The sequence below is a fragment of the Podarcis filfolensis genome (genome assembly GCF_964270895.1).
Source record: "Podarcis filfolensis genome assembly, chromosome: 16".
In the NCBI taxonomy this organism is placed as follows: domain Eukaryota; kingdom Metazoa; phylum Chordata; class Lepidosauria; order Squamata; family Lacertidae; genus Podarcis; species Podarcis filfolensis.
Window position 1 is genome coordinate 19494608 of NC_139620.1, and position 27334 is coordinate 19521941.

General features: G+C 47.3%; 1 protein-coding gene across 1 annotated transcript; it reads right to left on the reverse strand.

Annotated features, from left to right (window-relative positions):
* RNFT2 (ring finger protein, transmembrane 2) lies at positions 1-27329 on the reverse strand. The gene is made up of 10 exons (XM_083590359.1): positions 27272-27329; positions 24540-24993; positions 20147-20625; positions 19070-19146; positions 18476-18576; positions 14993-15146; positions 3413-3562; positions 2817-2882; positions 954-1055; positions 1-150 (listed from the first exon to the last, which is right to left on the reverse strand). The coding sequence occupies exons 2-10, from the start codon at positions 24620-24622 to the stop codon at positions 16-18; spliced, it is 1347 nt and encodes a 448-aa protein (XP_083446485.1). The 5' UTR covers positions 24623-24993; positions 27272-27329; the 3' UTR covers positions 1-15.
* Positions 27330-27334: the final 5 nt, after the last annotated feature.

Consider the following 27334-nt stretch of genomic DNA (forward strand, 5'->3'; position numbering starts at 1 on the left):
TTCTATTCATCCTGTTTAATACACCTGGAAATGAGCCGAAGTGGTACCGTCTTTCCAACACCGCAAGGTCTCCACGGCCACAGAGCGGCACAGCGGGCAGGTCTTCTCCCGGTCAAACCAGAGGCAGAGACACTCTTCGCAAAATACGTGCTTTATAGGCAAAAGGAGCAAAGGTTATTGTCATTATTATGGAACCCGGGACCTTCTGCAGAGGCAAACGGTGCTGAAAATACAGGATGGTGTACAATGAGCAGGAAGCAGCGAGCATGTAGCAATGGAAAGGACCGCTAGGAGGGGCGCCAGAGTATTTGAACGAGCGCCCCTCTGTGGCACTGTGCGGAAATTCATTTTTTTTAAATAAAAAAATATTGACTAGTAACTTCTTGCTGCTCGGGAGCCACAAAGACACGAGTGCTGGTGGGTGCTGGCAGGTGCCCGAGGCTGCTTGCTGCTGGCGCCAGGCCCAATTCTAAGGAGGCTGAAATCTTTACCCTATCCCCAATTCTTTTTTCCTTCCATTTTTTAAAAATGAATTTCAAAGTGTTGACATATGCAAAGCGGGGGGGGGGGGGGGCTAGCTTCCCAGGCATTCAAAAACTAAAGTAAATAAAAGTAATTAGGATCTAAGCTTGTCCAATGCCCCCCGCCCCCCCAGCTGCTGCAAGACAAAAAGCCCTCTTTTCAGTATTAGGAACTAACAGTGTACTCTTCCCAGACAAATCAAGAGCATGGCACTCTTAAACTCGGGGTCGTGCGTTCAAGCCCCATGTTGAGCAAGATTTCATGGAAAGTGCCATTGTGCGTGTCTGTGTGCCGCTGTGACACCTGCAATTTGTATGATCATTCCCCCCCTCCCCCAGTTTGGCAAACTAAGCCCAGAGGCGACTTAGCAAGCCGGGTGAGGACAGCGCCACTTTGCCCAGGCTGCCCAGCACCCAACCAGTCCGCATTACCTGGCATAAGAGGATCAGGGGTTCCCGGAACTCAGCCTGGCAGATGGCACAGATGTCGCCAGCCTCACTGCACTGCTGGCTGGTCGCACGGACCCCGTAGGTCTGGAAAAAGGAGGGAGAAGCACGCAGTCAAAACGACAGGATGTCGCCGTTCAGTTTTACATTTTGATCCTGCCTTCTCCTCTGCCTTTTATACCCACAACAACCCTGTGAGGTAGGTCAGGCAGCGACACACTGGCTGGGCCATGAGGCCACCCCATGTCGGGTGTCAGGGAATCCAATCCTCCCCGTCCCCCAGTAGGCTGCCAGGAATAAATAAACAAGTAGAGTTCTTACCAAGGTCTTTAATTCAATATTCACAGAGAAAAGCAGCCTCTTGGAGTAATAGCGTTACTCCGAGTAATCTCCACTCCACTTCTCTTCTCAATCGTCAACAGCACCACCCCCATTACGGTGGTCGCTTAGGTCCACTTGTCTCTAAGCCCTTTGTTCTCCTACTTTCAATGCTCGCTGGGTTCTGAGAGAAGGGGGGTCTGGAATGCTTTCTAGTGATAAGGTGTCAGCCAGCTGCTCCACCTCTGCTTCCCCCTCCTCTTCCCCCATTATTTCCTAGCTTCTCTCCTTCTCTGCCTCTGAGCTATAACCTCCCGCAAACCACTGTTGTATATCTATACAGTTATACCTCGGGTTAAAGTCACTTCAGGTTGAGCATTTTCAGGTTGCGTTCCAGGCGACCTGGAAGTAACAGAACGGGTTACTTCCGGGTTTCGCCGCTTGCGCATGCGCAGACGCTCAAAATGACGTCGTGCACAGAAGCGGCAAATTGTGACCCACACACGCGCAGGTTGCATTCTGCTCAGGATACGAATGGGGCTCCGGAATGGATCCCGTTCACATCCAGAGGTACTGTCTTCCTCTTCTCTGGAAGGCTCAGGCTGGGGAGGCGGTCTCCACCATTCTTCCTCTGTCCAGTCCCTGATACCCTACGGGCTTCGTGGCTGAGAGAGATTCGAACCCCGGTCTCCCAGGTCCTAGCTTGGGACTCTTCACTGCTATACCACACTGCCTCTCAAATGTGAGGCATAGGGTCAGTTGCCTGCATGAAAGTGACTCCAATGCAAAACATCGCTACAACACCCTGAGGGCTGCACTCCCTTCTGGACAACTTTCTAAGGGCCAGGGGCAAAGGTGGGCGGTACAAGAAATATAATTTTTTACCTTTGTGCAGTGGGATGGCTTCCCTACGCACCCTCCTTGGTCCTCCCATCCAAAAAGGCAAGAGCAGGCATAGGCAAACTCGGCCCCCCAGATATTTTGGGACTACAACTCCCATCACCCCCAGCTAACAGTACCAGTGGTCAGGGATGATGGGAGTTGTAGTCGCAAAACATCTGGAGGGCCAAGTTTGCCTATGCCTGGGCAAGAGGCATGGCCAGAATTCAAGGCCACATATCCAGCCAGGCAGAAACACTTGGCTGTCAATCAGGGCTGGTGAGGGGTGTGGCTGGGGATTGGAGGCGTGGCCTAGGGAGAGTTCTGAGGGCCAGGTAGAGAGGGCTGGTGGGCCACATTTGAGCCTGTCTGCCCCCTTTTGTCTATACATTTAAACACTGGCTGCCATTGCTTCTTCATTGCTTGCTTTGGGTCGAATACAGCCGAGAATAATTCCCTGCGATTTCCAGGGATGTGCTAACTTAGCTGGACTCCTCAAATCTTTCCTAACCGGCGCAATGCTAGCAATTCCCAGCGCTCCCTGCAGAGAAGCTCGTCAGTCACTTGCCGCTCCGATGGATGCTCTTCCTTGCCATTGTTGAAGCATCCAATTATCTTAATTATAGGAGAGCAAAGCAGCTGCCTACCTACCTGGGGGGTGCAAAGGACCTTCAGTGCTTTCCTCACACTTCCCACGCGACCGCAGATGTCAAAAGACTGGAACAAAAAGAGGTAGAAATTCACCGTAGGATGAGGGGGTGGCGGGGGTGTGTGCTTTTTCTGTCTTTCAAGGAAAGCGACAGCATTTTCTCTGAAGCGAGATCAAAGCTTCGCCTGTTGAATGGCAGCCTGCTGGGAGGCCGATAAAACCAACACTGGCAACTAAACCTGCACTCTAGCGCAGTGTGAATGGGCGCTGACGTCCTCGCAAAGGAACACAGAATGCTGCTTTATCCCAGATCAGGCTACTTGTCTTATCTAGCCCAATGTTTCCTACTCGGGCTGGCAGCAGCTGTCCAGGGTCTCGAGCAGAAAATGGTTTTTCTCATGACTTGCTGGGATTTTAAAAAATTAAAAAAATATATATAATACTACATTTATATCCCACTTTTCCTGCAAGGAGCTCAAAGTGGAGCAGCTGGTTCTCCTTCCTCCTCATTTAATCCCCACCACAACCTTGTGAGGTAGGTTAGACTGTAAGCGGCCTAAAGCTTTCCCCACCCCTGACCCTCAGGCCGGCCACTTACTTTGCAGAGGCTGTACAAGATCAGGAGAATCCCCCCGAGGAAATAGCTGCTGGACGGGTCGTCCCCCATGATGTATTTATACCACAGCTGGATGGGCACCAGGGAGCGAAACAGCTGGCTCAGCTCCTCAATGACCAGGTAGAACTTGCCCTGTAGGAGAGAGAGAAACTCAGGTAAGGCCACTTCCAGGCTATCACCTGGAACCATAGAACTAGCATATCCAGGTTGCCCAGTTCATTTATTCCTTTCTTACACCCAGCTGTTCAAATGCACCCCTCTGCAGCAACCTGGACTGAACTATAAACAGGTTTGCCGCTTCATCTGAGGTTTCAAAGGACCAGGTTTAAAGCATATCATAATAAGGAAAGAAAGAGCTTTTGAACGGGTGTTTCCTGTATGTAAAACTTGCTAGGAGTTCATTTGAAGTTCTGATTTTGTTTATTTAAAGCAGGGTTTCCCAAACTTGTGTCTCCAGCTGTTTGGGGACTACAACTCCTATCACCCCTAGCTAGCACGACTAGTGGGAATTGTAGTTCAAAAACAGCTGGAGACCCAAGTTTGGGAAACCCTGATTTAAAGGATTTGTCCCCTGCTCTTCAGCCCCAAAGGCTCCCTTGGTGGCTTACGTATGATCTGTTACAACCAGACAGTCCCTGCCCCCGCAGTCTTACAATCTAAAAGAAAAAAATGACACACAAGGAAAAAGGAACGAGGAGGGAAGAAGAAAACACCAATCAAAACTCAGGCACCCGTTTCTTAAACTGTTGTTCCTGTATTGACCAGCTAGCACATTTTGGGGTGGGGTGGGGGCTGGATGAAGCCTGCCTTTTGGCAAAGCTAACAAAATGTGCCTTCTGCTTCTCCGTCCCCCTCCCCTCCTGGGCCGCTAATTTTGTTTTCTGTGCCAGACACTCTACAATACGACATACATTTATCAGTAATTCCATGGCTATGGTTTTCTATTTTCTTTTGATCGGGATTGTTTCCTATATTCGTATGAAGTTTCTTTCTGAGCATCGGTCCCTCAGTGTTGTAATAAAGAGAGTGAACAACCGACTGCTTTGCTCAGCTCCCAGGCATAGCTGTCAACTTTTCCCTTTTCTTGCGAGGAATCCTATTCAGAATAAGGGAATTTCCCTTTAAAAAGGGGAAACGTTGACAGCTATACTCCCAGGCCCCCTCACCCACCTCAGCAGCCTGGCAGACGGCACTTGGGCCCTTTTGAAAACCCAGGACCAGGATCTTTTCCCGTGCATCTGTCCCGACGCGCTTGGCTTTAACAGAGCAAACCGCTGTGGGACCTGCAAAGCAATTTAGATCAGTGTTTACCTCCTGGCTGGCTGCCCTCCTGGGAAGAGGATGGCGGCTCAAAAATACAGTCGTCATATCTTCCAGTCCCAGGGGGTGCTGTGCCTCTCGCCTTTGTCCCAGCCCTCTCCTACCTCTACGGCCCTCCAGATGTTTGTGGAGAGGGCGCCCAGTCTGCTCAAGTTGTGGGGAGGGCTCAAATCAACTAAAATGTCCAGGGCAGCTGTTTACCAGCTCCATCTGGTACGCAGGCTGAGACCTTACCTGCCTGCGGACTGCCTCGCCAGAGTGGTGCATGCTGTAGTTATCTCTCGCTTGGATTACTGCAATGCGCTCTACGTGGGGCTACCTTTGAAGGGGACCCAGAAACTACAACTAATCCAGAATGCGGCAGCTAGACTGCTGACTGGGAGCGGCCGCCGAGACCACGTAACACCGGTCTAGAAAGATCTACATTGGCTCCCTGTACGTTTCCGAGCACAATTCAAAGTGTTGGTGCTGACCTTTAAAGCCCTAAATGGCCTCGGTCCTGTATACCTGAAGGAGCGTCTCCACCCCCATCATTCTGCCCGGACACGGAGATCCTGTGCCCAGGGCCTTCTGGCGGTTCCCTCACTGTGAGAAGCCAAGTTACAGGGAACCAGGCAGAGGGCCTTCTCGCTAATGGCACCCACCCTGTGGAACCCCCTCCCACCAGATGTCAAAGAGAAGAACAACTACCAAACTTTTAGAAGACATCTGAAGGCAGCCCTCTTTAGGGAAGCTTTTAATGTTTAACAGACCACTGTATTTTAATACTTTGTTGGAAGCCGCCCAGGGTGGCTGGGGAGACCCAGCCAGATTGGCAGGGTATAAATAATAAACTATTATTATTATTATTATTATTATTATTATTATTATTATTATTATAGCCCACTGGGCAGCTGTCAAAAGCTCAGGAGGAAGCTGCCTTATACTGAGGCCGGCCACCTGCACCTCAGTGACACTGCCTGGCTGCGGTTCTCTCTCCCAGACCTACTTGGGGATGGCAGGGATCGAACCTGGGACCTTCTGCATGCAAAGCAGATGCCCTAACCCCTGAGCTACAGCCCTTCTCTTAAGAACGTCAGAATGTGCCTTATCAGGTCACTGGTCCATCGAGTTCAGTCTTCTCCATACTGGCTGCTAGCTAAATTTCTGGGGGTTTCCAGGCAGATCCTGGGACCTTCTGTGATGGATATTATTCAGAACCATGAGGACTAGAACATTTATTGGGGGGGCACATCTGAGCACTAGAGCATCCGCTTTGCATGGGGAAAGTCCCAGGTTCAACCCCCAAGACAGGGCTGGGAAAAGATCCTGTCCGAAATCTTGCGGAGCTGCTGCCAGTCAGAGTTGGCAGCACCAAGAAAGATAGACCGATGGCCTGACCAGTGAGCTACCTATGTCATCATTGTAGACTTTATTGCAGAGACCATGGCATCATCTGAAAACATTGACAATCACTACATAGACAATAAGGTAAAGGTAAAGGGACCCCTGACCACTAGGTCCAGTCATGGCTGACTCTGGGGTTGCGGTGCTCATCTCACTTTATTGGCTGAGGGAGCCGGCGTACAGCTTCCGGGTCATGTGGCCAGCATGACTAAGCCGCTTCTGGCGAACCAGAGCAGCGCATGGAAATGCCGTTTACCTTCCCGCCAGAGCGGTACCTATTTATCTACTTGCTCTTTGATGTGCTTTCGGACTGCTAGTTGGCAGGAGCAGTGACTGAGCAACAGGAGCTCACCCCGTCACGGGGATTCGAACCGCCAACCTTCTGATTGGCAAGTCCTAGGCTCTGTGGTTTAACCCACAGCGCCACCCGCGTCCTACATAGACCGTCAAATCTGCTAAAATTACATAGGATAAGAGGCAATTCTCATACAGAATACACAAACTAAATCTCCCAAGTCCCCCTGTGCCTCCCAGAATAGGGGGCTTCACACACACCCCAGCAGAGGAGAAGCTTGAGTTTATATACTGGGGGGAGTTATTCACACTGCTGCTTTTGTAGACTTGAGAAACATTTAAAAGAAAAGAGGTAACTCGTGTTTACACGGCCGATTTCCATCCATTCTCCAATACTGGCTCCTTGCTGCCAGCGAGAACCAGGGGGATTAAGCCCATTAGGGTCCTGGAGGAGAACAGCAGGCTCGGCCCCCTCCCTCCCTCCCCCCCCGGGGGTCCCCCAGGATGAGATCACCCGGCAAAGCTGTCCTCCTCGCTCTCTCTCTCTCTCTCGCTGAGCAAATCGAAGGGCTTTGGAGAGCTTCGGCATTTCGGATGATCTCATATCCCCCGGGAAAGCGAGTGAGGTCACGCCAGCCGCTTACTCAAGGACCCGGCCGCCCCCCGCCTCCGCCTCCCGAGGGGCCCATCGCGCGGAGCAAATCTGTAATGGCAACAGCCTGAGATCCCAAGCGCAGGCCATTTAGTAGATTAGAAGGGAGGCTCTGGAGCAAAGCGTGCGGCTCCTCGCAGGGGGTAGCCGCTTGCTAATGAGGAGGCTGTCAGCGGCGTTTGGCAAGGCAGTCGGCCTGCACAAAGTCCTGTCGGCTCCCTTCCCCTCTGTTGTAGGTGCAAAGCAAAGAAGGACTCGCAAGTCTTTCGGGGTTACTTTTGCCTTTAGGCCTAGTCCGGCCAGCTCACCAGGTAATGGCATACCCTCCAACATTTCTCCGATGAAAATAGGGATGTAGAGGGACGCGGGTGGCGCTGTGGGTTAAACCGCAGAGCCTAGGACTTGCCGATCAGAAGGTCGGTGGTTCGAATCCCTGTGACGGGGTGAGCTCCCGTTGCTTGGTTCCTGCTCCTGCCAACCTAGCAGTTCGAAAGCACGTCAAAGTGCAAGTAGATAAATAGGTACCGCTCTGGCAGGAAGGTAAACGGCGTTTCCGTGCACTGCTCTGGTTTGGAAGAAGCGGCTTAGTCATGCTGGCCACATGACCTGGAAGCTGTACGCCAGCTCCCTCGGCCAATAAAGCAAGATGAGCGCCGCAACCCCAGAGTCGGTCACGACTGGACCTAATGGTCAGGGGTCCCCTTTACCTTTATTCTATATTAATAAGAGTTTTATACCCTGCCCATCTGACTCAGTTGCCCCAGCCATTCTGGGAGGCTTCCAACATATATCAAAACATAATAAAACATTTTAAAAAAAACACTCCTTAAACACGGCTGCCTTCAAATGTCTTCTAAAGGTTGTCTAGTTACTTATCTCCTTGGCTCGGGGGTTACATAACTCCATACCCTCCAATATTTATCTAATGAAAATAGGGATATCCTAGGACCTAAGGAAGGTAAAAGGAAAAGGGACCCCTGACCATTAGGTCCAGTTGTGACCAACTCTGGGGTTGCGGCGCTCATCTCGCTTTATTGGCCGAGGGAGCCGGCGTACAGCTTCCGGATCATGTGGCCAGAATGACTAAGCTGCTTCTGGCGAACCAGAGCAGTGCACAGAAACACCGTTTACCTTCCCGCTGGAGCGGTGCCTATTTATCTACTTGCACTTTGACGTGCTTTCGAACTGCTAGGTGGGCAGGAGCAGGGACCGAGCAACGGGAGCTCAACCCATCGCGGGGATTCGAACCACCGACCTTCTGATCGGCAAGTCCTAGGCTCTGTGGTTTAACCCACAGCGCCACAGAAACCGGGATGGCTTCTGTAAATCCAGGACTGTCCCTGGAATATAGGGACACTTGGAGGGTCTGTAATGGTACAGACTCCCGTCCAGGGTGACCCACTCACAAGGCAAGTTAAGGCGACCGCATCAGACAGCAAGACCTGGAGGGGCAGCCAATCCCGATGTAGATCTTTATCCCCCCCCCTTGTTCCTTATGTAGCTCTTCACTCATTCCCCTTCTCCCCTGGCGGGTGGGGGAGCCATTTTGTGGTTTGCCTCAGGTGTCCAAATATATTGGGGCAGCCCTGCCTCCCCACCCCCACCCCAGACAGTTAAATGCTGCCCAGAGGACACAGGTGTACAAACTGGATTTGGAAAGCTTGGGTCCTAATTCTGAGGTAGCCATAGACTGATATAGGCCATCTGTTCGAAAAACTGATATAGAAACACAGGAAACTGCCTTACAAGTCTTCAGTCCATCTAGCGCAGTATTGTCTACACTGACTGGCAGCAGCTCTCTAGAGTTTCAGGAACACAACACTCCCAGCCCTACCAGGAATCGCCGGGAATAGAACCCAAGACCTTCCGCATGCCAGGCAGATGCTTTGCCACTGAGTTACAACCCTTCGCCAATGTTCTGCCTGATCCGAAGGAAATTCAAGTCTACAGCAATGCCGTCTGCAGCATGTGAAAATCCTAAGAGCAGGCTTGCTAACTCTACAGAATAGGCATTTTTGTGAATATGTGTGTAAGACAGAGATCCACAGGCATGTGTGTGAGTAGATCAATCAACGACAGGCTCGCCCCCTCTCCATTAAATCTTCTGCCCAAACAGGTTTTTCAGGTGAGAAAATATTCCATCCTTTATTACTGGAACATATTTATAGGATCACACACACACACACACACCGGGATTGGGAGACGATGGACCTGTATCGGTTGAGAAGTACGCACAATCCCGCTGATCAATTCACATTTTCTACCAGTGTTTGCAAACAAAGCATACAGGCCAGGCATTTTTCCAAACCAGAGTGGCACCATCAAGGCAGGACTCTGGAGGCAGCTGTCGGGGGTGGGCGCTCAGCAGAATGAGCAGTAGAGTCTCAAAATCTAAGGTGACTGCCTTTCCTTCACAAGCTACTGTCTGAAGAGAGGGCCCCACTAACATAATTAGGTCTAGAGGTGTGGGACTCCAAACTTGGGGTATGAATGTGGCCCCTCAGGACACTCTACCTGGCCCTCAGGGCTTTCCCTAGGCCACACTCCTTCTCATCAGCCCTGCTTCACACTCTCCCTGAGTCTTTGAGCTCTTCCCAGGCCCTCTGCTTATCCAGATGGATCGAGAGGGGTGCGCAAGCGTGTGTGGAACTGCTGCCCAAAGGTCAAAACTCACAAGCGGTGCTCCGCCCACTCTGGCCTCTGGCTCCGCCTACCACTGGGATGGGGGTGCCCCAAAGGAACTGCAGTTCGCTCCCAGTGGAGAGAGTCTTAGAAAGCACAACCAGTGAAGCACAATGGATGTAACATCATCATCATCATCATTTAATTTATATACTACTCTTTATCAGAAGATCCCAGGGTGGTATACAACATTAAGAAACACATTAGACAGGGTTGCCATATTTCAAAAAGTGAAAATCCAGACACTAAGGGGGTTTTCTGGGGTGGGGGCAAAGTTGTTGAGCTTTTTCTTTTCTTTTTTTAAGGGTGGGAGCAAAATCTCCCCCCAAAATGAAGCTTTTCAGCTATTTTTAAGGAAATTCACCAAAAAACCCGAACACTTCCGACATGGGTTGTCACATGCCCAGGTTTCCCTAGACATTTTTTGCCGATTTTCTTATATTCTGCCCGGATGCTATTTCCGACGGATGAATCCCAGATATGCCCAGGAAATCTCAGACATATGGCAGCTGTACATTACAGAACATCAATGATAAAAACATAACAAAAAGCATACTGACAGCCTAATAATAAAATATCATAATAACAGTCCTCTTCCCCACACTATGACAAACCATAGATTATTTAATAGCGATAGGCGGCGGTAAAGAGGAATTGTTTTTGCCTGGTGCCTAAAGTCATGTAATGATGGTGCCAGGTGGGCCTCTCCAGGGAGAGCATTCCATAATCAGGGAGCCACCACAAAAAAGGCCTGTTCCCTTGTTGCCATACTCCGAAGCTCTCTGGGATGGGGAAAGAGAGAAGGGCCTCTGATGACAAGCACAGGGTCTGGGTCAGTGCGTATGGGGAAAGGCGATCCTTAAGGTACTGAAGGTCACAGTCTCCGCTGAGTGGTGGCATGCAAAGGAACTTTGTGTGAGAACAACCGTTCCCTCCCTCCCTCCCTGGCGCACCTTTCAGAAACCGCCGTTATCCCTAACCTGAAAAGCCCAACGGATACCAGAGACACAGCGCTGGAGCGCTTTGAAACAGCTGCGGCCCTCTCTTCTCTCAAGAGAGCCTTGGCTACACCTCTCCCGAACGCCCTCCATTAAAAACAACACAACAAGCAGATACCATTTGGGTTCAATAGAAAACGAATTAAAGTAAATTAAAACGGCCAGAGCCATGTGGCTCCTCGAGGCGCCTATTGTTGTCCGGGCGGCAAATGGCAGGTTCTCATTTACACCGCTAAGGAGCGACAGCTTGAGGGGTGTGGGTGATTATTATTTTTTAAGGCAAGCAACAGAAATACTCGTGATGGAAATTTGGGAAATGCCAGACACCTCCTCTTCCTCCTGGTGCATGCAAGCCTCTGAATGTGACGCGGGGGGAACAGATAGCGAAAAAGTTTTCCTCCCTCTCTCCTAAAGCTAGAACTCCTGGATGTCCAAAGAAGCTGAATTTTGGGAGATCTGGGACAGGTAAAATGGAAGCACTTCTTTGTGCAGCTGTACAGAGTTAAAACTACGGAACTCGCTCCCACATGAGGCAGTGATGGCCACCAATTTGGAGGTTTTTTAAAAAAAGATTAGGCAAATTTGTGGAGGTGTATGAGGTCATCAATGGCTACTAGCAGTGGCAAACCGACATTTTTAGGACCCTGAAGCCTGATCAGTTAAGGGGGCCCCTTTACAACCAGCAAGGAGGCCTGGGTAGCCACTGTCATCTTCTTCAATGGGGTTGTTCCACAACAGATCACCACATACATACATACATACATACATACAATCAGATTTTTACTAAAGATGCTGTACTGGATTGTCTCACATGTCAAAGTCACTGGCATAAATAAAAAATTCCTATGCCTTTTTCAACCGTGGGCCGGTCCACCATCCCTCAGACCATGTGGGGGGCCGGACTATATTTTGGGGGGGGAAATGAACGAATTCCTATGCCCCACAAATAACCCAGAGATGTGTTTTAAATAAAAGCACACATTCTACTCATGTGAACACACCAGGCAGACCCCACAAATAACCCAGAGATGCATTTTAAATGAAAGGACACATTCTGCTCATGTAAAAACATGCTGATTCCCAGACCATCCGCAGGCCGGATTTAGAAGGTGATTGGGCCGGATCCGGCGCCCGGGCCTTAGGTTGCCTACCCCTGCCTTATAGTTTTTTAGTTGGGTGGGGGTAGGGTGTGTGTGAAAATTAGGGGAAATTGGGGAAATGTTATATACATGCATGATGCACTTTTTCAAGCAAAATTTCAAGCAACGTGGTCTTGTGGGGCCTCTTGAGGATTAAGGGCCCTCAAGATTAAGCATCATTAATTTAATAGTAGATCTGCCCCTGGCTACTAGCCACAATGGCTATGCTCTGCCTCCATTGTTGAAGGCAGCAACGCTTCTGAATACCAGGTGCTGGAAAACACAAGAGGGGAGAGTGGACTTGTGTTCGAATCCTGCTTGCGTGTTTCCCACAGGCATGTGGCTGGCCGCTGTAAGAACAAGATGCTCCACTAGATGGGCCATTGGCCTGACCCAGCAGGCTCACCTCATGCCCTTATGTACAAAACAGCAGATGGCTGGAGACAACACATAGGTTTTCTGTCTTTTCTCAAAGACCATGAGATCTAGAAGCTTGCCTCTTTTTTCATTTTTTAAGGGATTTTAAAAACTCATACAAACGGTTTTAGAATGTCGAATTCCAGTGAGAACACACAAGCGCAAGGCTGGTTTTAAGACACCGTCCTCAGTCTAGCACTCAGGAGGGCCTTGTTTTCAAGGTCGGCAGGAAGAAAGACGGCAACTCGAGATGATGATCAGCGTCTCGACAAAGAGAAAAAGTATTTTCAGAATGAGGCATCTGTGCTGCGAGCCATTAGGGGGCCCCTGACAGATGCAATCTTACCAGCCTCCTGGTGCGGTTGAAAAATACAGGCACAGTCTCTTTCTTCTCTGGGACAAGGATTAATGAGGACTTGGGACGGCTCTTAGACAAGCAAGCAAAGGCTGTGAACCTCTTCCAGCTCCGCAATTTGTCTTGGGCTGACGATTTGCATCGTTTGCATGTTGGATGGGTTTTCACCACCATCACCCGCTCCCCAAGCTGGATTATGCCATGACCCAGCCCATTAATCTCCCCAAATAAAATAATAATAATAATCATTATCATCAGAGGCTTGCGGTAGGGGGAGGGCGGCGAGATTCTTGGACGACTGCCAGGGGTAAATTAATATTTCTTCTTAAGTACCCCAGCATCTAGGGACAAACCTTTCCAACCACACCTACTCACGCAAAACCCATTTAGAATTACTTTGATCCCCTGGCTTGAAATCTCAGCACCGGCTGAAGGATGATAATTGTGTGCGCTTAACACAGAGGTCCCCATCTGTCTCCCGCACAAAAGTGCTTCTGTACTAACTGGGGGGAGTAAAGGTGAAATGGGGAGCAAAGGAGGAGAACGGCCACACCATCACCCCCGTTTTCTCATTTCCTAATTCCATTAAGAACATAAGAAGAGTCCAGTTCTTTATGTTCTTCTTAAGAACATAAGAAGAGTCCACCATCCAGTAGATGGATCGGTGGCCCATCTAGCCCAGCTTCCTGTTCTCACAGCGGCCAACCAGGCGCCCCAATGGGAAACCAGCAAGCAGGATCCGAGCACAAAAGCATCTCTCCATTTCCTGTGGTTTCCAGCAACTGGTATTCAGAAGCGTTGGTGCCTCTGACCTCGAAGCTGCCTTACATTGAGCCAGACCCCTTGGTCCATCTAGCCCAGTGCTGTCTACACAGACTGGCAGCGACCATCCAGGGTTTCAGACAAGGAGACTTTCCCCAGCCCTACCTTGAGATTCCATTGCGGGTGGAACCTGGGACCTGCTGCATGAAAAGCAGGTGTTATACCACTAAGTTTGGACCCTTCCTCCCTGCAGAAAGATAGTTCTGTTCTCATGGCTCTAAACAGAAGGCTGAATTAAATAGGTAGCTACCAGGACAGACCATTGGTCTGCCTAGCTCATTGTGTTGGAAATTTTATTTACAACATAACATAACCCCCCCACCCCCCAATACAGAAAACCACCCTCATTAAACATGAACATAACATACAATGAGCATAACATACAACAATACAAACAACCAAATAAAAGACTTCCTTTATCCTGTATCTGGCCTCCTTGTTTACTTCTTATAAGCTGTTTCCTTTATGAATAAATATTAAGATTTTTCTAATTATAACTTTAATATCCACAAAGTCTCCTGCAGACATTAATCGAAACAAGTCCAGGTATGTATTTTAGGGCACTGTTTTGCGAAGTGTTCTCTGCATTTTCCCCATGCTTTTTGAAACTCTTGTCTAGTGTGATCTCTAATTGCCTCTGTTAATCTAGCCAGTTCAATATACTCTAACAGTTTGTCTTGCCATTCCATTTTTGTTGGCACAATTTCTTTTTTTCCAGTTTTTAGCAATTAGGATCCTTGCGGCATAGAGGAATATTTTCTGATCTTCTCTTGCTATACCTGTGTCTGTTATCCCTAGTAGAAAAGTTTCTGTATTTTTCATAAAGTTATATTTAAACATTTTTTAAAGCTCATTGTGGTCCATATTGAGTGGCAGTGGCTCCCTAAGGTTTCGTGCAGGGGACCATCAAAGCCCTACGTAGAGATCATAGAATAGTAGAGTTGACCCAAGGGTCATCTAGCCCAACCCCCAGCAATGCAGGAATCTCAACTTGATCATCCAGGAGATCATCTGCAGCAGCATTGCTGGTCATTCCCCAATTGGTCAGGCTCATTTGACAACAACAAGAAACTGAACCTTAATGTTGACAGCCTAGTCTTGTGGAACACCCTGCCACTAGAGATCCAGTAGGTGCCCTCTGTTTCAACTGCGTGCTGAAAGCTTTTCCATCCTGTCTGATTTACGGAGGCAATTAACAACACGCCTTTGCATAATAGTTAGATGGCTTCTGAATTTAACTTTTTCATATGGTTTCTATTGTATGGTTTATGTACAATTGTTGCAAACCCCTCTGATTTTTTATTTATTTTTTAAATAGCAGAATATAAACTAACTCTTTGGATAAGTAAACTCTTTGGAATGAAAAGGATGGGAGCCCTAGTCTGATCCACAACACCAGATCCCTCCCCATGAAGGCAAAAAACAAAATAAAATCATCTTAAGATCTGCATCCCAACCAAAGTGAGAACAGAACTCTCTCTCCCTCTTTCTCTTTACCTTTGATTTCACGGCAAGTACGATTTTCGGCAATGCAACAACCAGACACTTCAAACCGATGGTGAGGTACTTGAGTACAAAGTCTGTGATCCCCACAATCCACATCAGATCGAAGAAATCCAGCTTCTCCAAGTTGGGTCTCAGGAAGATGAGGCTGAAACGGGCAGGACAGGAAGAGGCGAGTCTTTTATTTATTTATTTGAACACTTTACACACCAATTCACTTAAACAGTCCACCAAGCGGTTTACAAAGATACAGCTTCCTAAACCCTGGTTTGAAATTGGCTCGTTTCAAGAAAAGCAGAGTTAAGATGAACTGCGGTTTGCTCAGTTCAGATAACCCAAGAACGTCAAAGCTTCTAAATTCTTTCCAGATGTTGTGGAAACAGAAGGGGGAAAGGATGAGACTGCTGGGCAGCAGGGTTCCGGGAGGAATCTAGTTTGTTCTCATCGTGCTAAAACATGGGTAGGCAAACTAAGGCCTGGGGGCCGGATCCGGCCCAATCACCTTCTCAATCCGGCCTGTGGACAGTCCGGGAATCAGCGTGTTTTTACATGAGTAGAATGTGCCCTTTTATTTAAAATGCATCTCTGGGTTATTTGTGGGGCATAGGAATTCGTTCATTTTTTCCCTTCAAAATATAGTCTGGCCCCCCACAAGGTCTGAGGGACAGTGGACCGGCCCCCTACTGAAAAAGTTTGCTGACCCCTGTGCTAAAACATAGCTTTATCATGACGTTCAAGCAAAGTCACTGTAAAAGGCAATAGAAAGCAAAGCAGGAACTAACATATTTATCGCACAATTCTTGAGAAAAGAGATTTTCCAATAGGCAGTGGAAAAATGAAATAGCAGCCTGAAATCAATATAGACGGCACACTATAGAAGAGGAAATAAATGCAAAAAGACCTTATGCTCGCAATCCTAGATCAATCTATCTAGACTCAAGCCCTGTTGAACTTGATGAGACTTACTTCTGAGTATACATGTGTCTGATTGGTATGGCAGGAGTTGATCAGTAAGTTTTTTGATTCAAAGGAAAAGAATAAAAGGGGTGGACATGGATGGAAAAATTCATATTTTTCTAGAGAAAGTTGTTGATAATGTCTTGATCACTTACAACTATAGCAACGGCTATTTGTATTTTTAAGCATGCAATACTTTTGTTGTAATACTGTTGTGAATTTGTCATTTTTTTAAAAAAAGAATCAATGAACGTTCTTCTCAATGGAAAAGGCAGAGACTGAAATCTCGCAACACATTTTTTTTTTTAATTAAGTTTTTCTTAGGTTTACAAAAGTATGAGCATTGTCGCTTTTCTCGTGTTCTAAAGCCTTTTCTATATATCAGCTCCATATGATGTGAGACATTAGTGTTGTTTTGAAAGTCTATTGTTCTGCAGAGTGTGGTCTGTGAATCTAGCTAGAGAGGGGAATTCTCACCGTTGCAATCACACAGAAAGAAAGATTTGTAGAGTAAGAAAATAGCAAAATTGTTTCTAGCAGGAAGTACATAATTTGGATAGAAATTTTTAAAAGTCGAACAGCCTATATTGCCACGCTTTACTTTGCTGCGTATTTTGTGGTTTTAAATCTCTGCTGGGCTTTTCACACTAAAGAGTACAGCGGTACCTCGGGTTAAGTACTTAATTCGTTCCGGACGTCCGTTTTTAACCTGAAACTGTTCTTAACCTGAAGCACCACTTTAGCTAATGGGGCCTCCTGCTGCTGCCGCGCCGCCAAAGTACAATTCCTGAAGCAAAGTTCTTAACCTGAAGCACTATTTCTGGGTTTGCGGAGTCTGTAACCTGAAGCGTATGTAACCTCAGGTACCACTGTACTTGCTCCAAAGCTGGACCTTGGCATCCAGGGAATTCTCATTTGATACCTTTTTTTCTCCCTTGCCAACACACAATCTGGAGGTCCTTTGCTCTATCTGCTTTAACCCCAGGCAAACCCCTTTCTGCAAGCAGAGTTGCACCCGCACTTCTGAAAGCAACTGAACAATCTGAAGCCTCATTCCCATCACATTCCCAGGACAGTTAAGCTCTGGCTTTGCTTCCTAATTAGGCAGCGACTGCGGGATATGGTTTCATGCTGGGTGGGAGCATCAACGGGCTTGTTTGCGAAGTAAATAAACAAATGGATTGGGATAAACAGAAATCAAAATACTCACAATATGGGCACATCACAATGGAAATTAAACCCTAAAAACAAAACAACAATCAAAAATGAGAGACCTCCCAAAATAAAAACCCAGAAATACAGAGATGGGAATGAAAGAAATTGATTTTAAAAAAGCAAACAGGCAGACACACACAACTGAATCCACAAATAAATTAGATCGGGGAAACGGAAAGAAAAACAAAAACAAAATAGCAAATCTGAGCAAAGAGAAAGTCAACCAAAGATCCAGGCTGATGTCTGTGCTTTCTAAGTTTATGAGGTGAAGATAAACCACCCTTCCTACCCAAAAGGTACCCACCCCCAATTTCAATTTGATGCCAAACATCACTCAGCTTTGCGAAATATACCTGCGGATTCTCATCCAGAGCCCAGAATATCCAGATTTAAGAGATGGCCTTATTTTAGATCGCACAGCCCAGTGCTATGATTTGCACATTGTAACCCATCTACACCAGCAGCCTCATGCTGCTTTAAACAGCCATCGCTTCCCTCCAAAGAATCATGGGAACTGTAGGTTGTTCAGGGTGCTGAGTTGTTAGGAAGACACCCCCTCCGAATCTCTTCAGAGAGCTACAATTCCAGGAGTGGTTTAATAGTCAGTCCCCTTTCCCAGAGAATTCTGGGAATTGTAGCTCTGTGAGGAATATGGCGGTGGGGGTGAGGCGTCTCCTAGCAACTCTCAGCACCCTAAACATACTTCCTTGGGAAGAAGGATCGGTTGTTAAAGCACCCTGGGAATTGTAGCTCTGTGAAGGGAGAATGGGGGTCTTCCGAACAACTCTCAGCACCCTGAACAACTATAGTCACTGTGGACAATGCTGAGCTGAGATGCAGGCCTTTTTTGTGGCAGTAATCACACAGCTCTTGTTTTGTCGCTCATGGCAGCCATTTTGTGCTGGCTCCTACATTTTCATCAATATATGAGCACGGGGACACCTTTTATTTTTCACCAAAAAAGGAAGGAAGGAAGGAAGGAAGGAAACACTGGCTAGATGAATCAGTGGTCTGAGTCGGTGCAAGGCAGCTTCCAATGTTTCAGATGCTGGAGAATCCAACTCCCATCAGTGCCAGCTAGCATGGCCAATGGTTACAGATAATGGGAGTTGTAGTCCAGCAGCTCCTGGAGGGATGCAGGTTCTCACACCCTTGCTTATCTGGCTGTGAGCTTTCTCCAAGTCCCTTCCAGTCACACACAAGCAAAAAAAAAGTGCTTCTTCCCCTTTCATTGAATCCCTCCTTGCTCTTCTGATGAGCGGCTGGCTACCTGTTTTTCTCAAGGATCCAAGCCGTTTTGCTTACCTGTTGTACAACTGCTGGGAGCTGAAAGTATACAGCAAGTACAGAGTGTTGGCTGTGAGGAAGGCCAGGATCCAGAACACCACCAGCACAGACCGCTTTTCCTGAGGAGAACGACGACAACAACAAAAAGCCCAATATGTAATTCCAGAGACTCCAAAGATAATTCTCTGCCACCATGAAGACTAGCAACTTGCTGTATGAAAAAAAGAACTCCAAGACTGCTGAACCTACTTATCCCTGTCTCTGCTTTCATTGCCTGTGGTGAATTTTAGACTGTAGACTCCCTGGGGCAGGGATGGGTCCTCTCCAGTTCTAAGGAAGTTCATAATGTAAAACAAAACAAAACCCCACACTTTTTTGTTATGTAATCACAGAAAAATAAGCAGCAAAGTTCAGCTGATCTTGATATTGCTTGTTCCCAGTACCTTTCTATGGAGGATGTTTCTATTGGTTTGAAACCTATCTTAGGAAAGGAACTCCTCTTAGCCCTTGGGCTTCATTATGCCAGGAGTCCAGAGATCTCCCTTCAGACTCTTCCAACCCCACTGCCAACCACCAACCACTGTCCAGAGGCATCCATGTTCCGCAACTCACCTTCAGGGACACCTGTTCTCGGAGAGTCGAGTTTGCATATGCGAACGTGCTTGCCATGCCGATGCACAGAGCAATTCCTACAGAGAGAAAGAGAAACATGACTTGTACATCTACCACAGGGGTCACCAACCTAAGGCCCATGGGCCGGAAGCGGCCCGTGGAGGTCGTTTGACCGGCCCACGAAGAAATTGGCTGCAGCAACATTCTGCAGCCAATCGGAAGTTGCACTTTGTTTTCAAACATTTTGGAAGTCGAAAGGCCTTCCGGAATGGATTCTATTCTACTTCCAAGGTATGATTGTAGTGTTATTATCCTATTACATATGTAGATGTCAATAGCCTCCTTCATTCTGTATGAACTCATTTCAAATGTTGTCATATTTATCCAAACAAAAGGAGTGTCATCCTACGGTCGGTCCATTGATTACAGTGTATCCTATTTTTATACAGTCGTTCCTTGGAATCTGCGCCGGAAGTCCATTCAACTTCCAAAACGTTTGGAAACCAAGGCATGGCTTCCAATTGGCTGCAGGAGCTTCCTGCAGCCAATCAGAAGCCAGAGAACCTGCATCGGAAGTTTGGGTTCCAAAGAATGTTCACAAACCGGAACACTCACTTCCAGGTTTGCAGCGTTCAGGAGCCAAAACATTTGCGTTGCAAGGTGTTGACTTCCGAGGTACGACTGTATTGTAAGATTACTGTATGATCTTGGAAGGTTGTATAATCACAGAGGTGTGTGTGTGGTTGTGACTACCATGAAGGGCCCGAACTCCTGGATTTGCTGCTACACTACAGTGGTACCTCTGGTTAAGTACTTAATTCGTTCTGGAGGTCCGTTCTTAACCTGAAACTGTTCTTAACCTGAAGCACCACTTTAGCTAATGGGGCCTCCTGCTGCCGCCGCACGATTTCTGTTCTCATCCTGAAGCAAAGTTCTTAACCTGAAGCACTATTTCTGGGTTAGCGGAGTGTGTAACCTGAAGCGTATGTAACCTGAAGCATATGTAACCCGAGGTACCACTGTACTGGATTCACCAAGTTCTTACATTTGCTCCAAGCGTCGAACGAGAGGCCTTACCAAGCTTATGCTGGAAACAGACTTTCGCCAAGAGGATCATGATGAATGGGAGTCCCTTCTGCAACCAGGAGACGACCGCTTTCAGCTCCGAAAGAGCAGGGGCTGGTGTCCCGGGCTGATCCTCAGGCCCCTCCTCGGTGTGTCCGTGGCGGTCGCCGCCGGCCATGTGCAGTAGGGAGGAACCGCGCTGGTGGCTGTGGTGGTAGTGGTGGGGCTGCTGCCGGTGGTGGAAGGGACCTCCCTCTGGCCGGCTGGGCCCCTCCTCCCGCGAGGAAGGCATCTGGATGAACACCTCCCCGCCTCCGGCTGAGGACCCCAGGACCAAGCTGGATTGGAAAGGGGTGGCTGCGATGGTGCCTGAGGGGATGCCCCCCAGTCCGGAGAAAAGCTGCTGCGGCGAGGGAGCTTCCGTCTTGAGACCTTCGAAAATGCCGCCTTCATCCACGCTCGTCTCGGAGGAGATGGTTTGACTCCGGCTTCTGGTATAAACACACAAACATACATCCAAGTAATAATACAGTGGTACCTTGGTTCTCAAACGCCTTGGTTCTCAAACGCCTTGGTTCCCAAACACCGAAAACCCGAAAGTAGGTGTTCCAATTTTTGAACGTTTTTTGGAAGCTGAACGTCCGATGTGGCTGTCAGCTATTGTTTCTGGGGCGCCTGCACCGATTAGAAGCTGCGCCTTGGTTTTTGAACATTTTGGAAGTCAAATGCACTTCCGGAACAGATTAAGTTTGGTGCTTTTGTTTGGATTAAGATTGGTGCTTTTGCTATATCTTTTGCGTTTTGGTTTTTGAGGCTTTTTCGGTTAATTTGTTTTTGTGACTGTGTGGAACCCAGTTCAGCTAATGATTGTTAGTGTGACTGTGGAAATGGATAAAAGCCCCCCATCCAAACAATGACTATCATCAGTGCAGGTAAGAAAAAAAATGAATTTTAATTTTTATCATCTACAATATTTACTTTATAGTACAGTACATTGATTATTGCTTTCATTTTATGGATCAATGGTCTCATTAGATAGTAAAATTCGTGTTAAATTGCTGTTTTAGGGGTTGATTTTAAAAGTCTGGAACGGATTAATCCGTTTTGCATTACTTTCTATGGGAAAGCACACCTTGGTTTTGGAACGCTTTGGTTTTGGAACAGACTTCCGGAACGGATTAAGTTTGAGAACCAAGGTACCACTGTATTATTATTATTAATAATAATAGTAATAAGGAAAGAAAGAATCAGATTAAACTAAAATTTGTTTAATCAGGTGCTAGCTCAAATGCAAGGAAAAAACTTTCTCCTTATACACCCAGTAGATTGCTGCAGTCTGCGGGAAAGTCTCTCTTGCCAGCTCCAGAGATCTCAGAAGCCCCTTTCTCTGAAGTGACTCCAAGAAGGGATTTTATTTCATTTTAAAAAATAATTTTCATTGGTTTTACAAATACAAAGTACAGTACTAATAAACACAAACTAACAAGAACATATCTGTGTGAGGAGATTCTCGGAATCCTGAGACTTCCCTCCATGCCCTCCATGGAGTCTTAGTTTAAACATCTACAACTGCAGACTTCTGGGTTAGCGCCATCGGCAATGGCGGAGTTCCTCTGACCGAGAGGAACCCGCTCTGCAAAAATCGGGTCTTGCCGCCGCGGCGAAGGCAGAGACCCTTTAAAAATCCCAGGCGGGAGGGACTTTGAAACATGCTTTTAAATACTCTCTGGACTATACTGCTGACTGTGGGGAATGGGACTGTGGGGAATGGGCTGATCTGCTGAGGAGAGACAGAGATATTTTTGAGTTGGAGTCTCCCCGAGACCTACTCCTCAATGAGAAAGGAAAGAAATCAAGAAAGAGATCAACAAAAGACAAGGTAAAGTGCAGGTATAAACAAGAAGAAGATCTGCAGAAGGGACATGGAAAAGACTTAAGAGCCTCGGACATAAGATTACCAGGTTGATGGACTAGACGGAATGGACGGTAAGGACTGACATAACCCGAGACCAGGAAGAAGAGACGTTGGATGAAGACTGGAAGAAAATTTTTAAAAAATTATTTTGGGAATTAGTGTAAAATTAACGAGTATTAGGAAAAATGTTGGAATGAAACTATTTGGCTTTAGTAGAAATGATATAAGGAGATATGTACAAATAAATATGAAGTTTTAAGCTTTAAGGTATTTTATGGTAAGATAAGGTTAAAATAAATTAAGGTAAATTGAACGACAGAATATAGTAAAAGATGGAAAGGATTTGCTGAGCTAATTAATAGGTTAGACCGTTAAGATAAATTACCCAATAAAAATTGAGAAAGATGGAAAGAATTTGCTGAAACAAATAACTAAACTAGAATACAAAAAGGGAGGTGTGAGGAGGTCAATGAAACAAGTAAATGAAAGATAAAGATATGGAATATTGGATGTGTGTTTTTTATTGTTATTGTTGTATTGGTTTTTATGTTTTTTTCCCCTTTTTATGTATTGTTATGTATGTTTTGTTAATTTTTTTGTTGTTTTCTTTTCTTCTTTTTTCTGTAATTTTTGAAACTCCTAATAAATATCATTTAAAAAATAAAAAATAAACATCTACAACTGCACATTCCTCCGTACTCCAATTTTTATATCAAGCCATTTTGTCCTTAATATTCTTTGCACTACAAGCGGGTCAAAACCCTGCTCTTGTTTTTCCACCTGCTTACAGTGGTCTCCTAAATAACTTTAAAAAATTTCCCCATTCTTTTATAACAACAGCCGCCCGGATGTTATTAGCCCAAAGTTGGAAAGAAGACAAAGTCCTGACCAGAGAAGAATGGCAAACCAAGCAGATGGAATATGCTGAATAGAAACGCAGAAATCAAGAGGACAACAACTTTATCCAAGAAGGGATTTTAGAGTGTCTATGCCTGCTCTGCAGGGACGTGGGTAGCGCTGTGGGTTAAACCACAGAAGCTAGGACTTGCCGATCAGAAGGTCGGCAGTTCGAATCCCCATGATGGGGTGAGCTCCCGTTGTTCGGTCCCAGCTCCTGCCAACCTAGCAGTTTGAAAGCACATCAAAGTGCAAGTAGATAAATAGGTACCGCTCTGGCGGGAAGGTAAATGGAGTTTCCGTGCGCTGCTCTGGTTCGCCAGAAGCGGCTTAGTCATGCTGGCCACATGACCTGGAAGCTGTACGCCGGCTCCCTCAGCCAATAAAGCGAGATGAGCACCGCAACCCCAGAGTCGGCCACGACTGGACCTAATGGTCAGGGGTCCCTTTACCTTTTACCCCTGCTCTGTGAAACAGCATCCCTGTCAAAATACAACACACGCCCACATATATGCACCTTCTGGAAACAACAGCATTTTGGTTCTGATAGGCTTTCCCAGCTGGATAAATGGGTCTGTACCACTTGTTAGGGTTTCAGTTTTGCTTTAAATCACAGGATCATAGAAATATAGCGTTGGAAGGGGCCCAAGGGTCATCTAGCCCAACCCGCTGCAACGAAGGAATCACAGCTAAATGCATTTGTGGGTTTTGTGGCTTTAATTATCTCACGGGTAAATCATCTCGGGACTGTGGTTTAAAGGGGGACTGAGAAAGTAATTGGAAGAAGGAGGGGAGGAGAAGAAAGATTTTTCAAAACACAACTTGTTAAAAGAAGAAGATGATCAGCGAAAGTCTGAAGCCACAAAGAGACACATGGGAGCTGCGAAATCTCTCCAGGTTGTGGATCCATTCCCTGCGCCCCAACTCCTCCAAGTTTAGAAACGATGTGTGCAGCCAGGCAGGCCCCCTATGGAGTTCACCAGCCTCACTGGACCTCTTTATCGACTCCAAGCATCTCCCAAGTCACACAAAGCCACTGCTTCTCAGATATTTTTATAGCTACTCCTCAAAGGCTAGGTTCACACACAAGACACACAGGGAAATAAAACGGTTAGCAAGATACTTTGTCATGTGGCTTTATGCCCCCACCTCCAAATTAACGGGGCAACTAATCGGTTCTCCCAGGGCTCAGGAATTAAAAAATAAATCACAAACACAGACATCTCCATGTTCTTCCCTGGGAACATGTGAACCACGTACAGAGCATCTCAACTGCCTGGTGAGGTCGCAACAGCCCAATCCAATACTATGGGGGTCCTCTAGGGTAACACTCCCATAGGAGGCACCCAAGAAAGGCTTGGCAGAAAGACTTCTATCTTTAAGTGGGGGGTGGGAGCAGTTGTGCACAGTAAACAAACTGTGGCCTTTCAGATGTTTCTGTGGGACTTCAATTCCCATCAGCCCCAGCCAGCATGGCCAACATTCAAGAATGATGGGAGTCCAACAATATTTGGAAGGGCACAGGTGTCTCTACCCGCATCCCTAGTGAGTTGTTAAGATAGAAGGATGCCGTACATTTAAAACAGAACTAACCTTTCAGGAGGCAGGCTGTCCGTGATGCTGCTGTGCCGTCTCTGCATCTTCCTTAAGACTTTAAAACACAACACACTCAACATTAACGTGGCAGATCAATGGTGGCAGCGAGGAAGTAGTGGCAAGGATTGGAGAGACGGCTGGAGCACAGACGGGGCCCCCATTCACTCAGTGGCAGGGAGCGCAAAACTCTTACTGGGAAGGCTGGACAAAGACCGTACCGCAAGGCAACGGACGCAGGGCAAATCTCGGAAGCTCCACAATAGCGGCGCCCAGGAGAAACAGATCTCTGGAGGAAAGTCAGGTCCTATCCTTTAGGTCAGTAGCTGCATCAAAAGCTGACGACCACACCAAGTTTGTAATGCAAGGAAGGGAAGCGGTCCCTGGAGAAAGTGATGGAGAAGTGGTGGCTGGATTGGAGCGTCAACTGCGTGGTTCTCCAGATGTTGCGACCCTGAGAGATTTTGCAAAGGAAAAAGAAATGAGGCAGGAAAAATAGGAAGGAGGGGAGTCAGAAGACAAAGGGCTTCTCGCAGCACCTTCCTAGGCCACAATCATACCGCAAAGTGATTTGCTCCACTTTAAATGGTTATAAAAAGGTAAAGGTAAAGGACCCCCTGACAGTTAAGTCCAGTCGCAGATGACTCTGGGGTTGCGGCGCTCATCTCACTTTACTGGACGAGGGAGCCGACGTTTGTTTGCAGACAGTTTTTCTGGGACATGTGGCAGCATGACTGAGCCGCTTCTGGCAAAACCAGAGCAGTGAACGGAAACGCCGTTTACCTTCCTGCCGGAGTGGTACCTATTTATCTACTTGCACTTTGATGTGCTTTTGAACTGCTAGGTTGGCAGGAGCTGGGACCGAGCAATGGGAGCTCACCCCATCACAGGGATTCAAACTGCTGACCTTCCGATCGGCAAGCCCTAGGCTCAGTGGTTTAGACCACAACGCCACCCACGTCCCCTTAAATGATTATGGCTCTCTGCAAAGAATTATGGGAGATGTAGTTTATTTAGGGTGCTGAGAGTTGTCAGGAGGCTCCTATTCCCCTCCAAGGGCTTCAATTCCCAGAGTTCTTTGGGAAGAGGGGCTGACTGTTAGGCCACCCTGGCCAAATGAGCATCCCCTCTCCCCAGAGAACCCTGAGAATATAGTCCCGAGATGAGGAAGACAGATCTCTTCTAGTGCTGTTTTAATTTGTTTGCAATTTCATGACCACTGTGCATTTTTCTTTTCTTTTCTTTTTACATTTTATGGCATTGCTTTGAAAACATTGTGCACCATCCAATGAACTTAGAGGTTAACAAATGGCAGAAGAATGTGTTACAAATAAATAGAGAATTTAAAAAAGCAATTCACAAATACTTTCAAGGAAAGCACAGACAGCAAAATACAGTTACTGATGCAAAAGTATTTCCAATACAAAGCTATAATCATGGAGTGACCTGCAGTAGTCCAGACTGGATTTCAGTTGCGCCTGAAAAGCTGAGACAAGATGCATCTTCTCCAGAGAGGGTCACAACTGGTATGTTGGTTAAAAAAACAAAAACATGTCCTGCCCATCACTGTTACCTGAGCTTCCCAGTTAATGCCAAGTCTAGAATTCTTCCCCCTCATTCTACATATGGTTCTTAGCTGTAGTTTTTCACTGGAGGTGAGTGGAATTAACTTGATAACTGCAGCACCCTTCATCATATTTAGGCTGTGAGCACATCATACAGTCCCCCTGCACCAGAATTCTGCGAGCTGTAGTTTAAGGGTGCTGGGAATTGTAGATCTGAGAGGGATAAACTAGAGTTTCCAGTATCCTTTGGTGACGGAGAGTGTGTGCTTTTAATATACCACCTGGCCCTATTCCCAGTGGCGTAGCGTGGGTTGTCAGCACCCGGGGCAAGGCAAGTAATTTGCACCCCGAACCCGTGGATTTGCGCCCCCTAACCCGTGAATTTGCGCCCCCTAACCCTAACCCCCAGATGTTGCGCCCGGTGCGGCCGGCCCCCCCTGCACCCCCCACGCTACGCCACTGCCTATTCCAAGACAGACCTGTGGCCTGTCTAGCCCAGTTTGTAAACACTGACTGGTAGCAGCTCTCTGGGAAATCTCTCCCAGTCCTACTGACATTGGGGACATGAACCTGGGACCTTTTGCATGAAAAGCATGTGCTCGACTGCTGAGCTACAAATCTTTCCCCTTGAATGCTCCCCTATCCATACAAACAAAATTTATTCCCGAACATGCAAGAACAAGCAGGTCCGGATTCTGGGTCGAGACTCCTCCCCGATGGGCTGGTTGTTTACATGCAGGTCTATATGTCCAAAACATGGTAGGGAGGAATATACCCTAACGCCAGCAGCTAAAACAGCAGCCTGAAGTGGTCCAGGCTTTCCACCTCAGTGAGAACTAGGCCCTTGATCAAAGCATTGAATGTTCCTCTCTATTTAGAGCGAGAGATAAACCTGGTATTCAACACAGGGATGTCTTGCTGCTTGGCCAGCGGCATGAGATGGGGGCGCAAATGATTGGGGGGGGCAACCTTAACCCCCCTAACCTTAACCCCCCCCTCCATCCTTCTTTACTCCTGGCTTATTTTTATTCTACAACCAGGAAAGGAGAATAAAAACTCCTTGGAACTCCCAGCCACCCATAAAGCAAGAAAGCGATCAGAAATGAATGGAGGAATAAAAACATACACCATCCCCATCCCTCCGCGCCTGATGGAACATTATACTACCTGGTCCCCGGGCTGCGAGGCAGATCGGCCCCTCCCTCTTTGCTCCTCCCTCCTTCCCTCCCC